The sequence below is a fragment of the Antechinus flavipes genome, chromosome 4, assembly GCF_016432865.1.
Source record: "Antechinus flavipes isolate AdamAnt ecotype Samford, QLD, Australia chromosome 4, AdamAnt_v2, whole genome shotgun sequence".
In the NCBI taxonomy this organism is placed as follows: domain Eukaryota; kingdom Metazoa; phylum Chordata; class Mammalia; order Dasyuromorphia; family Dasyuridae; genus Antechinus; species Antechinus flavipes.
In genome coordinates this window covers 62,701,645-62,717,457 of record NC_067401.1, presented here as the reverse complement: position 1 = coordinate 62,717,457, position 15,813 = coordinate 62,701,645, and the positions used below count along the sequence as shown (strand labels likewise).

The 15,813-nt window shown below is 31.4% G+C and overlaps 1 protein-coding gene across 4 annotated transcripts in view; it reads right to left on the bottom strand.

The window, feature by feature from the left end:
• Positions 1 to 15,813, bottom strand: part of COL11A1 (collagen type XI alpha 1 chain) — a 264,657-nt gene that overhangs the window by 138,730 nt on the left and 110,114 nt on the right. For all 4 annotated transcript variants that reach the window (XM_051993218.1, XM_051993221.1, XM_051993219.1 and 1 more), the window contains 14 exons: positions 15,223 to 15,276; positions 14,185 to 14,238; positions 14,030 to 14,083; positions 13,774 to 13,827; positions 11,798 to 11,851; positions 11,643 to 11,687; positions 10,249 to 10,302; positions 9,654 to 9,698; positions 9,306 to 9,359; positions 8,711 to 8,755; positions 5,250 to 5,303; positions 3,631 to 3,675; positions 1,082 to 1,135; positions 955 to 999 (listed from right to left, as the gene is read on the bottom strand). In XM_051993218.1, coding sequence (XP_051849178.1) covers positions 955 to 999; positions 1,082 to 1,135; positions 3,631 to 3,675; positions 5,250 to 5,303; positions 8,711 to 8,755; positions 9,306 to 9,359; positions 9,654 to 9,698; positions 10,249 to 10,302; positions 11,643 to 11,687; positions 11,798 to 11,851; positions 13,774 to 13,827; positions 14,030 to 14,083; positions 14,185 to 14,238; positions 15,223 to 15,276 — 711 coding nt within the window. The remainder of the gene's footprint in view (positions 1 to 954; positions 1,000 to 1,081; positions 1,136 to 3,630; positions 3,676 to 5,249; positions 5,304 to 8,710; positions 8,756 to 9,305; positions 9,360 to 9,653; positions 9,699 to 10,248; positions 10,303 to 11,642; positions 11,688 to 11,797; positions 11,852 to 13,773; positions 13,828 to 14,029; positions 14,084 to 14,184; positions 14,239 to 15,222; positions 15,277 to 15,813) is intronic.

The window sequence follows — 15,813 nt, the reverse complement described above, 5'->3', positions numbered from 1 at the left end:
GCAATCTAGGCCTGGGGGAATCTGGAGGATTATTTAGTCCAAACTCCTCATTTATAGATGAGGAAAATGAAGTGGCTGAAACAAGACCACAGAGGTAAGTGACAATGCTGAAATTGAGATTAGCCTTCTGAGTCCAAAAGCCAAGATAATTTTATAATACATTTTTAATCCACAATAAAATATTGAGCATTCTATTAGACACTGTAACAGGAAATGAACATACAAGGCAAAATAGGAAATAGTTTCTGACCTCAAGAAGCTTACATGCTATGGGGAGTGACAACACAAACATAAATTTATGCAAGAAGATATATAAGTACATAATTTTGATGCCATTAAATATTTTTTACAATAATTATAGTGTCTAAAGATTGTGAAAAATACTGATACATTCAGTTTAATGATTTATGTATAAAATGTTATACAGGTATGCATGTTAATAAATGAAAAAATGGTTGCTGAATACAATATTTCATGCGACAGGTGCTGCAAGCAAAGTAAAGATTAAAAAAGACTTAGTACTTTGTTCAAGCACCTTGAAATATAGTAGTTTTAATAATCTAGAGATATTCAGTGAGGGGAAAGTCAGGGAAAGAGATATGTGAAAATTGACTGGGAGGAACAAGAAAGGTTATATTAAGAAGTAGTTGAGGTGACCCTTAGAGAACATAAAGAAATTCAACAAAAATACGGCAAGGATGACATGTAATTTCTGAACCGTAACAACTCTTTGTCAGTTTTTCTGGAAATTGCAATCTAATTCAATGAAAAATGTCAATCGTGTTCAGAAACCAAATGTTTTTGTGAAGATTGAGTTAAAGTTAGGATGAGGATTAGGTAAAGTTTTCTCTCTCACATGATTTTAGCTTAGCTAATATTAGACTATTTATACTTTAGCCAAAATAAATAAGCTTTATATTGAAATAATATAAAACATGGAAAACTAAATCTTACCTTTTCACCTTTAGAGCCCTTAAGACCTCTTACACCATCAGCACCCTATGTAACAAATTAGAAAGATGCAATAAGAATGAGATTTCCATATTTAAATTAGTCATTTAGAAGAATCCTTAATACTTACCTTCACACCACGGGGACCAGGATAACCAATAGGACCCTGTGGTCCAGGAGGGCCCTGAAAAAGAGTGAATGAATTGAAAATAAATTTTATTTGTTAATTCATAAAGGATTTTTTTTTGCAAATAAGTTTTTTTAAATGATAATTAGTTTTGTTTTGTTTTTTACACTGAATTTGAGGAAAATTTTCCTGCAATATATTGCTAATTTGTAAAGAGAATTCTGACACGTATGAGACTTTTTATCATTTATATTTAATTGACAATACACAAAGTAGCTACTTATTTATCTCCAAATGTGATAAAATTATAATTTAAGGCGATATCTATATCAAATTCCCTGATCTAAACAACAACAACAACAACAAAAACTTAAACAGTTTAGGGTTTTCTTTATAAAAGATATACTCAAGGAGATATAGGAGAGACAATTCTGTGATGTGTGGCTGAGGAGAAATGGGAGAGTCAAGAGTCTTTCAACCTGAGCTAGCGAATAAAATCATCTTATTTTCATAAAACAGGAATTGATTGAAGCTAAAACTTTTTTTACCACATTTTCAGGAGGTTCTTTTCTATTAAAGGAAGCAGAACCCTAGTTTACCTTAATTGGAGTAACTAAGAACTAAAATAGTTTTTTGGCCACAAGTTAAGTAACAAAGATGACAGCGCCAAAAATGGTTTTAAGTAAAATCCAAAGAGGAAATCTGGTATAAGTTGTAATGGGCTAAGGCTTGAGTTGATGCACTGAGGTCCCAAGCACGTGAGGCTAAATAGTAATTGGACCATACTCTATTAATATATAAGCTTGGAGAAAGAATGGCTCCCGCCCACTCTTTGTGCAAGTCCTGATGTGTTGTATAAGAAATGACGTTTTTGGTGGGTGGAGGCAGGGGAGTGGAAAAGGAAGGGGAAGAAGAGACTGCTGCCTGGCGTTTTGACACAGCTGCTCACATTGCCATTGCAACGGCCCTTCATCTCCGATCCCCCTCTGTTAGCTGGCTTTCTGTTGCAGCTGCCCATATTGCTATTGCAATCCTTATTCACCTCTTCATTTCAAATAAAGATTGAAGATTTTTCCCTTAACCTGAAGTCCTGACTCCAGCTGATTTTAAATATGCAGTCATCACAATAAGTTTAGAATATAATCTTAACAAGAAGACAAATTGAAGAGCCATTTTCTTGGACAAACTTACTTGGACAAAACTACTTAAGAATTATATATATAGCCATTGACTAAGAATGGCTTCTGAAGTAAATTGTAGCCCTCCCTATAAGGGAAAGGCTTATTAATCATAACCCAGGAACAGGGGAGAAAGTTGCAGACCCAGAAAATGACATTTTGTCTAAAAACTATAGCTGAGGCATAGCTGGAGACTGGAACAGTAATACAATAAAGGGCTAAAGCCCCTTCTCTACAGAGAAGAGACTCTCTAATCAAAGAATCTCTTAGTAGATAGTGAAGACAGCTGAAAAACAAGATAAGGGCTTACTAACCACAGTATCTCTAATTCAGGGCTTTTTAACCTGTTATCTGAATTTAAACACACACACACACACACACACACAAACACACAACCTTTGTTTTTTATTCATTGTAATTCAATGTAATTATCTTCCGTTGCAAACCTGCATTTAAAACATTATACTGAAAGCATTCCCAACATCCACACAAGACTTCCAAAGTGTAAAAAGGCAATTTCTAGTGAATTATAGAATAGTATTTTAGAGACCAACACTCTCATTTATCCCCAAGGAAACTAAAATGCCCAGGGAGATTAGGTGATTTACCCCAACCCAGATTATATTTAAATGATTGAAAGTCTATGATCCAACAGATATTGGTTTCCTATGTGGATTCCTGTCAAATCACATCTGTACTATGTGGGTTCTAGGTTTTATAACAATGCTAAAATTTTAAAAACTAGTGATTTTTTAGCAATGAGAACCAAACAGGTTTCAATGAAGATTATTTTCTCTTTGTTTTCTCAATGCAAACTCAGATTAATGTTGAATATTTTTTTCTATTTAAACATGCTAATTAATTACATGTGGAAAGAAAATTGTGAATTAAAATGTAAGTCTGATTTCATCATTCACATAATAATCAAATATCTTTTCACTGTAATTATTTTGTAATTCCAATGGAACTTTTTGAAGTTCTTCCTCATGTGCCACATGTGCTTTTAAATCTTTGTCTAGGCCTGCCCTCCAGGAATGAACCAGAAATTAAAAAGCATAAGCTACTAAATTGGAAATTCAAACTTACAGGTTATCTATCCAAACCATATGCCAGTTTATTATATCCTGAGGAAACTAAAATAAATAAAGCCAATGCTGCCTAAAAATTAAAATGCTAGCAAAACTGGTCAGATGCCAATCAATAAATACATCTGTCAGGACATGCATGAATTGAATAGAAGATTTGCTTTCTAGTATTCATATTAATAACTAACAACTTTGAAAGAACAAGTATATTACATGGTTCACAAACTTGAAAGGATTTTCCTACGCAAATAAAGAAAATGAACATTGAGGTTTATGCTTTGAAACATACCAGAGCACCTTTTTCTCCAGATTGGCCTTCTTTGCCAGGATGACCCTGAACAGGAAAAAAAAATGTATAATAGTTAGATAGAATATTAATGGCTTTTCAAAAATACAACCATGAAAAATCATTTCTCTCAGATTTAGTTTTTGGTTTTATTTTGGATTTTGTGTGTGTTTTTCTTGTTTTTAGTTCATAGTTATTGTTTTACATTGCTGTTTAGAAATGAAGATAATTCTTAATATTACTTAAATATTAAATTTTTCTAAAGGAATTTTATATTTTTAGATGAAGACAGTCATACTGAAGACATATGGAGAATGTATGAAAATGTTAGAAATCATTAATAGAGTTAAAAATTACAGACTAATCAATAATATGACCAATGAGATTGCACATGTAGAGAAGTCTTGAAAAGTATATAAATGAAAGTAAGATCTATTTCAATTAAAATAATCAGGCATCAACCTTTTTATATTTTCCATAGTAAACTCTCAAAGTTAACTTTTTTCCAGTAAGTTTCAAGAGTATAAAGAGATCTCAAAAACACATTTTTTAAATTGGAAATGTAACCAATTCTTAAATAATGATTATTTGACAAGTGATCAAATAACCAATAATCATATATGCCATCTCATCGAGTAATTAGTATTATGTTAGTTGTACGGTCAGGGTGAAAAAGACAGGCAAGTCATATAGTGTAAGAAGACATGCAATGGGTATTCCACATATTCCTTCAGGTTTGCCTTCACTGTCAATATATTAGGGGGACCCCTTGTGAAAAATTTAAAAAAGGATATTGATGATGGGCAGAGATTTGTATTATTGTACTAAGTACTCAATAGGAGTACTTAAATGGGAACAATATAAAAATATTTACTGTTAATAAACACATTTTGAAAACTAATGAGATGTAAAGCACAATAAATTCTTTATTTTTTCATGGTCACTGAGCATGCCTATAATTGTATGATTTTGCTAGAACGTTCTATAACATAGAGCGAATGATATGAAGAAGTAGAGGTATTGACTATTATCTTTTTAAACTTTGCACTATACTCGAGAAACAAAACAAATTCATTGAAATGTAAGTTATAATGCAAAAGCCAAATCTTCTAGTAGTTAAATAAAATAATGCAGAGAATGTAAAGATGGATGATTAACTAGGACATGAATACCATTGACAAGTATTATGAATTCAGAGAGAGAAATCTCTATTCAATAGAATAGCCTGGGAAGCTTCATGAAAATGGAAGGGCAGTAATTTTACCTTATAAGAATGGGTAGAGCTAGACAAAAAGATTGGGAAAACACTTTCAAGTTTAGATATAGAAAAGGATGAACACCCAAAATCATGTTGAGAAAATCTAATTTGAACAAAGCAAAGAATTACTATAAAAGACAAGTAGAACATAAGGGTAGAAAAGTAGTTTGGAGATAGATTATGGATAGATAGCCTTAAATAACCAACAGAACACCAGTAATTTAAGCAAGATGTTGTTATGATAGTGGTATTTTAGAATATTAATTTATGACTGGTTTGAAAATGAAGCCTTATAACAAGATATGCTAACTATCAATTTGTGTTGCATATATATAAAGTCAAAAAGACATTTAGTGTTACTTACAGGAGGCCCATCAGCACCAGCAAGTCCAGCAAGACCAGGTTTTCCTTGTGGACCCTAAGTAAAATCCAAAAGAGATAATTTTTTAAGAAAATAAAACTCACTGAACATGCTGAACAAATGTACTATTTCATAATATGTACTATTAATAATACAGAACATATTAATATATAATATGTACTGTTAATAATAAAGTACATATTAATTGTAGTTATTGTGTAATTAATATGTAATAATGTCAGAAAAATGACAAAAATTTTACAACAAATCAACAAATACTATGTGGCTATCAACATTTTTTGGTAAATATTTAAATTATATTTTTAATATAGTAAAAAGATAATTGAGGGAAGCAACTTTATAAAAGTATTGATGAAGGGAAATTGGATGAAAAAATAACATCAAAATTCAGCAAGAGAATGCTACCCTGCTATATATATTCTACCTACATAATCTTTCCTTCCTTCCTCCATCCCTTCCTTCCTTCCTTCCCTTCCTCTCTTCCTTCGCTTTCTTCTCCCTTCCTCCCTCCCTTCCTTCCCTATCTACTATTCTTCCCTCTCTCTCTTCCTTCTTCCCTTCCTCCATTCTTTCCTTTCTTCCTCCCTCCATTCCTTCCTTCCTTCCTTCCTTCCTTCCTTCCTTCCTTCCTTCCTTCCTTCTTTCCTTCCTTCCTTCTTTTTTTCTTTCTTCTTTCCTTCTTTTCTTCCCTAAAGGTGGTAGGGGAAAATAAAAAGAAGTAAAATATAATTTACAATGGCAAAACCAAAACCAAAAAATCCCACCTTTCAACATGTCTAATGCCTTTTAGTAGGAAAGGAAAGGGAATGGATCAGCCTTAGAACTTCCAGAGGCAGAGCAAAGATTTGTAAAATATGTCATAGTCTACACCTTGGGTTTAGATCCAATAGGAAGATTTGAGATTAGTGGTGCCATCTTCATCCTGGTAAAAGTACCCCCCCAGATGGAAAGGGTGAGGATCTCAGCCAGGACAATGATGTGGAAGTGGTCACTTTCTTTACACATGGTCTCTTACTCCTTCTAACCAAACCCTTTGACTGTCAGTCTACCTTTGAAGAAATGCTCAAAAATTGCACAATTTGCTTTTCTGTTTTAAAATGAATATCTATAGGTATCCTATCAGGTACCTTAAGCTAAGTTTTGGGGCATACACATATGTATGTATGTGTGTGTGTGTGTGTATATATATACACATATATATATATATATATATGCATGCATATATGTGTGTGTATAATGTCTCTGTGCATATATGCACTTATATATCTGTATGTGTATGTATACAAATGTGTATATATCAATATTTATTATATTAGATATCAAACTTAGATATTTAGTATACAAGACTAATGTATTTTTAAATGCTAAAGTGAAATTTTAATTCCAATTAAAGAAAAATACTTTCTAATTGTCATATCTTTGTATTTGTTTATCTATTGATAATTTCACAGAGTTCCTACCCTGCTATTATATTGTATTTTTTCTTTTAAATAACATTTAAATATTGATGACAACAACTTCTTGAATTCTTATGCATGCTAGACATATTCAATAAGAGCAGGCAATCAAAAAACCAAGGAAAACATTATCTTTGTCTGATTATTTTTCCTTCTGTATAATAAAACATTTATTCCACATAGAATCACTGACATCGCTTTATAAAAATTTAAGATTTTGGGGGAAATTTATATTATAATTGACATATAATTGACATTGGGAAATGATAATGATGAATAAAAATTAAACAAAATTCATTCTCTTGTACATATGTGCATACAAAAGCACATGTGTATATGTGTGTGTCTGTGGGTTCAATTTTCTTGTTTGGGAAGATTTCTCTTTTACTTTCATGAAAAGACAAAAATCGTGATGATATTATTTATAAAGAAAGTTTTAATTTAAATGCTATTCTGATGCTTTTTAACCATGTAGGGGCAACCCTGCATTTCTGAAATCTGGATTTTAGGAGCATAAGGTTTTGTAGAGCTGACTAAGTTAAAAAACTAGAGAAATATCGATAATAGGTCCAAAGATGATCTATATTCAAAGTCTATTAAAAAATTCAGAGAGGCTGTGCAATAGAAGACTGGTCAATGATGATGATTTCTGAGAGGAAAGGGGGAGTTAGTCAGAAAGCATTTATTAAACTATCTCCTATATGCCAGATATAGAGCTAACATTGGCAATAAAAAGGAAGGCCAAAAAAAGCTCCTGCCTTCAATGAGCTCACAGTCCAATGAATGAGACATAACAGCACCTTACTAATGTCTATAGATTATAATGTAGTTAAGTAATAGCTGTATCTGTGAATTTACTGATGCTTAAAATCCTGAAATACATAAAAAACAAGCATAGAAGACAGAGAGCTGGATCTTAAATGTTACTTATAATAGCTTTCTTCAAAATTTCTTCCTTATTTTTCAGAATATTAATGAAATATGAATAAAAGAGATTCAGATATCATCTTTCATATCTGGCTAAGCAGACAAAATTTCAGCTTTTGAGACTTTTTTAATAGCCTGATACAAACATAATGGACATTGTGGTGGAAAAGTTAATGAGCATATGAACAAGCATGCAATCCATGATAAATGATGTATTTTTACAAAAGGCCAAATTATGATAAAAAGTAGCAAGGGAGTGATTCTAGGAACTAAAGGCAAGGATGACTGAAAAACATACTTTGGGGAGAGATTTTTGTATGCATGGACTATATATTTTGTCATTTCCCTAGAACAACATTCATGCAAAGGTAGGCATAGAAAAAATACATGGATCATTTGGTAAAATCCACATGAAGTCAATTCTGCTCATAAAAAATAGGGAATATCAGGATAACATACGAATGAATTAGCTAGCATAGGGGGAAACAGAAGTTGTTGCTTTGAGAATTCCATAGAGAATGATGGAGCAAAAATCTGCATATAATAAAGAGTTCTTTATTATATCTATATTATATCTTTTGGATCTCTCAGATTCAGTCATAGAATGATTAATGAGCACAGAGTTCCATCTACACAAAGAAAGTGGTGACAGTTAAAAGTTCCAAATTTACCCCTTTATCATAACTTATAAAAAATGTTATTTCACAAGCATATTTAATTACATTTTTTAAATGAGAGAAAAGGAGGAAAAAAGCTAAAAAAAAAAAAAACCTTCCCTCATCTAATGGGTTTGTGAAATTAATATAGCTGAGAATGTCACTTTTGGCAGCTGCCCAAATGACAGCTATCTGAACTTTTTATCAGCCTCAGTTAGTGCTGTATGAATGAATTCCTCTTCTCCCTCTGTTCCATAATTTACAGTGGTACTCCAGACAAATCCCTATGCACTAGGCCATGAGCAGACAATATCCATAACATAAGGAAAAGCTTTTAGTCTGAATTGAGGTTGTTCACACCAGTTTAGTGAGTAGAATAGATTAAAGTAACATGGTAACTTACTTTTTCACCAGGAGGGCCAATTGGACCTTGGGGACCAGGAAGGCCCTGTTTAAAAAAAAAAAATACAGTTAGGACAATGACCATAATCACTGAATGATGGAATTTTTTTCTTTAAAAATCACTTTTTAATAATATCTCACATCAATCATATCAATCATTGAAAGGCATGAGGGATGATTAATATAATATTCCCTCCTCCCCACTTAACAGTCAGTCCTGGAACTTTGTTGGTGTTTTTGAACTAGCTACCCTTCTGGCATTCACTCTGTAACAGGATCCTATTCAGAACCTTCCTGCAGGTGTGGCTATTCCTGCTGGCATTCCGGGAACATTGAATGACTCATTTTTCTCTTGGAAGAAAGGGGCCTCTGCGAGTTCACTTTGGAATACACACACACACACACACACACACACACACACACACACACACAAAACCCCTTCTGCACTGCATTTATACTGTATATACTTTTCATGTTTATTTAGAAAATCCTTAGGCTTTGTCAATTTTACATTTAAAACTTATTATAATACAAATGTGTATTTACCGAATTATCTCAAAGTGTGCACTATAACACAAATATTATCATAAACTTACTTGTGGGCCTGGAATTCCTTGTTGACCTGGAGGCCCAGGTTCCCCTTGAGGACCCTAAAATATGAAAACAGAAAGAGACTTTGATGATGACTTTATTACTGCATCTAAAATTAAAGTCTATTTCTACTCTGAATATATTATATACTAATTTTTCATATGTTTTCTTTCTGTCTTTTTAGCCTTTATTGATATTTTAAGCATTCTAAATTACTAAATTTAAATACTGATAGGAATCTTTTTCTTTGATAAAATGTGGTATTAAGATCATATTTTAGAAATAGAAATTAAAATGTTTTAAAGAACCTAGATCATGGTTTTGATTTATTTTTGATGAAATTTTAAACATACCATATTTCCTTTTGGACCAGGTGGGCCATCCACACCTGCAATACCCTGGAAAAGGAGAGAAATCAATGCAGATGATCACAAATCATGTATGACACACACACAAACACACAAAATAAAAGAAAAGAGAGAGAAGAAAAGAAAGGGGAGAGAAGCAGAAAGGAAGAAAAGGAAGAAAGGGAAGAAAGGAAGGAAGGAGGGAAGGAGGGAGGAAGCTAAGAAAAAATGGAAGACAAAAGGAAGAAGAAAAAAGAAAATATTTTAAAGGAAAGAATTCCTATAAAGTAAGAATTTTTTTTTTTTACTATGTTAGACTGGTATGTGATTTAACATTATTATTCCCTGACTTCTGGAGATTTGGCATAAAAACAATTCTTTTCTAGAAAGGATAAACTGAAGAAAAGAAAAAAAGGAGAAGCAAAGAGATAGGATTTATAGGCTTTATTAATGGAATTAGAAATCAAATAAGATTGTGGAAATGGGTTAACTATTGAAAGTTATTGTGTATTTACAACTTTAGGGAATTTAACTGTGAGATTTCTTTATAAAATATTCAAATTCCTCTCCCCGCCCCTTTTTACATTTAAATAATACATACAGGTTGTCCTGGGGGACCAGGTGTTCCTCTGGGTCCCAACAGACCTCGTGGACCCTACAGGAGAAAAAAGTAAATCAGTCATTAAATATTCTCAAAATGGGCCTTTACTACTGAATGTCAACTATTCATTAAAATATCGAATGCAATGTTTAGTGTACAAATATTTATTGAAGTCCCAGTCCATTTCACAAAAAAGGTGTTTTAAAAACTTATGTTAAACATGTAAAAATATTTGTGTTTATACTGATCCACAAGCCAGAATGCATAACAATGACTCTTTAGTATGAAAAATGTTTATATTTGCTTAGGTATAAAATCACATATATCTCTAGGGAAATATAAAGTATATCACTATATCTCAAAATGTCCTTTAGTCTCACTATAATTTTTTAAATTTAGAAGATATGAGACACTACTTTTCCATCAGAAGATGTTTCTTATTTATTTGGAATGTCTCTGTATTTCTTTCAGAATATTCACTGAGGCCTATTCACAAAGGCAAAAAGGATTTCTGAAACTCACTTTCTTTAGAGACTAATTTTCTTCAGAAAAACTAACATCCACTTCTTCATTTTGACTCAACTGACATTGTGGTAGAACAGATTAAAGAGTAAGAAGAATGGGTTTTGGTCTTGACTGTGAATTTAAACTCCTTGACTATCAGTTTCCTCAAATGCTAAATGAAGAAGCTGAGACAGAAAATCTCTAAGCTCCCAAAGTTGAAATACACAGCTAGACATTTGTAATCTTTGTACTTTATCTGATTGTGAAATTTCCTAATCTGTTGTCTTTTAAAGAGCTAAACTTATCCCTTTTTTTTTCACAAGTATTTTGTCTCCCATTCCTATACTCTCACCCAACACATGGCAGAATTTTCATCTAATTATTTATAAGTGGTTTACAAATCTGCAAACTTTTTCTAACTAAAAATAATTCTCCTACTAAACCAAATTGGGTAAGAAAAGAGATGGAAATAAGTCAATGATCAAAATCTGATTTAAGGGACTAAAAGCATATTGCTATCTAATTTTGTCCCAATCTTCAATAATCTTACTCAATATAGTCTATTTTAAGGACAATAATGGAAATCTCATCTCATCAACAAATACATATATACATATACATGCATATATGTAAATAAATAAAATTTATGTTTATTTATATGTGCATATTTAAATATGTAATTGATTCATTTGACAACAATACCTGTAATTCTTATAAAAATCTTTTAAAAGCTTATATTTATTATAGTATGTAAAAATATACTTTATATTCAAAATTGATTGGCAAAATTATAAATTAATTTAGCCATGATGCTTTCCCCCACAAAAAATAAGGTTTGTATACTAGTTTTTAAAATAAAATTCTAAAATCAAGAATAAAATTGTGCTTACAGCTTCACCTGGAAGACCTCTTGGTCCAATTTCTCCATCTTCTCCCTGTCATTGTTAAAACAAAAAAATAGTAATGAAATGGTACTCTATCATTATGTTAGTGTTTTGTTGTATTGAAAGTACTTATTTGATAAATGAAAGTTTTCCCAACATACTCTCATTCCATCTTCACCAGGAGAACCTGGAGGACCTTGGGGACCACGTTCTCCCTGTAAAGTAAATAAAAATATAATTTGAATATGCTAACAGAGTAGAACTTCACAAGTTGACCTAGCTACTCTCCTAACCAAATAACTCAGGAATCTTGGATATAAAAACTTATTAATATGCTTTATTTGCTTTCCTCTGAATACTTCCTTGATAAACACACCTCTTCATTCTGAGAAGACATAGGCCTTTTATCTGATAATGCTACATAAATGTTTCCCAAAAGCATAAATTCAAGGTTGATATTTTTTAAAGCACATTTTTTCTTATAAATATACAAATTATTTTCAGGCATTTCATTGTTATGATTCAGTTTATTTGTTATATAGTTTAAAAATTATTTTGCTATCTTTTAAAGCATCAAATTTTTTTCTTATTTTTGTAGAATAAATTTGCATAAACTGCTTTTCTATTTTTATATTATCCTCATTCATTAAAACATGATTCAACAGAATTGAAAATCATAAAGATTTAGTTTACAAAAACTGAATTATATGTCGAATGACTTCAGATTTTCAATATATTAAGATTGTTTTGGTATATTTTCAAAGAATAGTGAGATTCTCATCCTTTTCCCCTCTTTCTTTACTAATATGATTCCCAAGGCTATTCTTAAGCTTTAAACTCTGTAGAGACAACATAAAGGTTTTCAGGACTAATTCATTCCCTCTATTGTTAACTGTTCACTTGAGAGCTCTTTTAGAATTTCAAGTGGAACTGTGAATGTATGTTTTTGAGAATGAGTGCTTCTGTGTGTATATATGGATGATAAATGAAAAGTTCTTCCATTGACCATCTTGACTTCTATCTAGTCAATGAAGGAATATCCACATGATGCTTTTTGTTTCTTCTGTTACCCTGTACTACCCAAAATTCTATGAGGTATATAATCAGCAAAATAAACACACAATTATGTGTAGATGTTCACAAAAGGAGCTTATTCTACCCATGTGCAGAGTTCTAAGATTAGAATACATTTAAATCCTGTTTTTAATTCTAGTTTATATCAACAGGACAAAGTCAATCAGCCTCTTTTATTTTCATCTGTAAAAAGAAAATCATAAAACTTATAATTCCTATCTCAAAAGATTACTCTGAAACTCAACTGAGAATAGAAATAAATATATTTATGATATTAATGAGTTATTTTAATTTAGTTAATTTTTGTATATATTCTTTTCTAGTTGTTTTTATACAGAAAAAACAAATGGGTAAAATAAGGCAATTTTCAATAATTTAAGCCAAAATGCAGTTCCAAACATATTCCCTCAACTAACAAGACATTTTATGTAGAAATGTTAACTTGATGTGAATTTATTTAGACATTGCTGGTATTTCCCCTTTTTTGTGCATATGAGCATGTGTGATTATTAAAAATTTTTTTAACGTTCCAAACAAGCACATCATATCAGAAAGCTTAAGCAATTTGGAGAATTCTGCTATTGTCAACAAGCAGCTCACAATTTAATAGTAAATATCCAGCAAATTTAATAGCCAAAAAAACAACAACAACAACAACAACAACAACAACTATTCACTAATAAGTTATATGCAGGATAATTTGGAGATAATCTCAGAGGGAAGGGACTAGCTTTAAGTTAGATTGGAAAAATCTTGCAGAAGGTGATATTTTTGTTGAGATTTGAAGGAAAACAATATTAACATTATGTGGGTATACATATATGTGCATATGGATATATATTTATTGTTTATTTCATATTTTCAGACTTCTTCATATTTTCTTTTAATTAAAAATTCTTATTTTATTTAACTCAATTTTATAAACTTGTTCAAAAAACCATTCATGTACAAGACAATAAACCAGGGAAATTGTGTTATAGAAATTTAATACAGAATTTCTAAAATTTTATGGATACCCTATTCTGGTTATTTGATGAGTAAAATAATTGTATATTTTATTTACTCTATGGCCTTTGTCACCAGGTAGACCAGGAAGTCCATCAAATCCTCTGTCACCCTGTCAAATAAAAATAAACGGAAATCAGCAATCATAACTATAATCATATATAAGAATAAACCAACAGAAATTTCTCCTCTATATTTTTAGATTTCTTCTCCATTCCACTTGATTTATTTTAATGAAGAAAAATGTCATATGGTAAATTGATATGAAAATATGTTAATATTTAAGTGAAAACCCAAATATGAGAACAGCTGACCTTTGCCCCAGGTTCTCCTGGCATTCCTCTTCCTCCATCAGCACCAGGACGACCCTGAAAAACGTGAAACACATTCTTAACTATATGGTTTCTTACACATAGTAAAAGAAAATAAATGTATTTCTATTAATCTTCCCAATATAATTAAATCGTACCCTTTTTCCAGCTTTGCCAGTTGGACCAGGAGGACCTTGAATACCACGAGGACCCTATGTTGAAATAAATCAATTTTATTCCATTTTGTAATATAATAGACTAAAATTATAAATATTGGCCAGATTAACATCTTTGAATCAAAATTCATTATTCTCTTTTTTTAATTTCAGAAACTTTTCCATCCAATTAAATAGGTAAAATTTCATTTTATTATTATTTTTTTAATTAGGTAATAAAGATAGAGGGGGAAATACCAAATATTTTCCACTAACTCCTTGGTTAACCAGCAGATGAATACACTTACGTTTCCAATTAACTTAAAGCAAAAGTTCAGTTTCTTAAGTCTAAATATTAGCATTTAGAAGTGAGCTATTATTTAGAAGCTAACGTACATATTTTATGTGTGTGTTTTTGTTCTGGAAAAAAAATGATATGTTATTTCATCCACCTCCAAAAGTGTATGATCTGGCTAATTTTAATAGCCAAAATAATGTAAGACACCATTGTTATGAGAATAACCTCCTAATTTTGATTCAAAGTAATAGGTTACTGGAAGATTCTCTAACTGTAGTATAAAATTGAAAAGAAAAGAAGAAAGAGAAAGAGATGGAGGGAGGTAGGGAAGGAGGGAAGGAGGAAGGAAGAAAGGGAGAGAAGGTACACAGGAAGGAAGGAAGGAAGAAAAGAAGGAAGGAAGGAAGGAAGGAAGAAAGAAGAAAGAAAGAAAGAAAGAAAGAAAGAAAGAAAGAAAGAAAGAAAGAAAGAAAGAAAGAAAGAAAGAAAGAAAGAAAGAAAGAAAGAAAGAAAGAAAAGGAGGAAGGGAGGGAGGGAGGAAGGGAGGGAGGGAGGAAGGGAGGGAGGGAGGAAGGAAGAAGAGAAGGAGGGAGGGGAAAAGGAAAGAAGGAAAGAAAAAAAGAGGGAAAGAAAGAAGGAAGGATGGAAGGAACAATGAAAGAAAGAAAGAGAGGGAGGGATAAAGGAAGAGAAGGAAGGAGGAACAAAGAAAGGGAGGAGGGAAGAAAGATATTCGATTTTACCTGAGGACCTGGTTCACCTCCTTCTCCTTTGGCTCCTGCTGAACCAGGCCCACCCTGTGAAAAAGATATAAAACATGAAATGAATTAAATTCAGTAGTTTCCCAATGATTCCTTCATATTCATATCTTTAGCCTTAAAATAATTCTTAATGATCTCCTCGAAACATCTCATTAAATTATTTTTAAAATTATGACTATCTAAACTTTAAAGCAAAAAGTCTTCTAAATATAATTAAGCCCTTATATTCTATGTAAATGACTGAATTTAATTTATTTTTTTTTAATTCTACAATACTTAGATGGATTTATGATCTCAAAGACACTCATAAAATAATATGACCAATTTTTTTCCTGTTCTTTTACCAGATAACATAAGACTCCCAATGAGGCTTCTTGAAACTTAGTAACATGAAGATATTCTTAAAGTAGCATAATCAACAGTATAACGCACATCAGAGCTGATAGGATTCTCTTTTTCTCATATTCTTATATCATATTATCTTAAATGCTTAAGCTCCCTAAATTCTATATTGATAAAAAGTTAAGATCAAATGCTATTGTCATTTATGCATTTGTTTTACATTGTTATCAA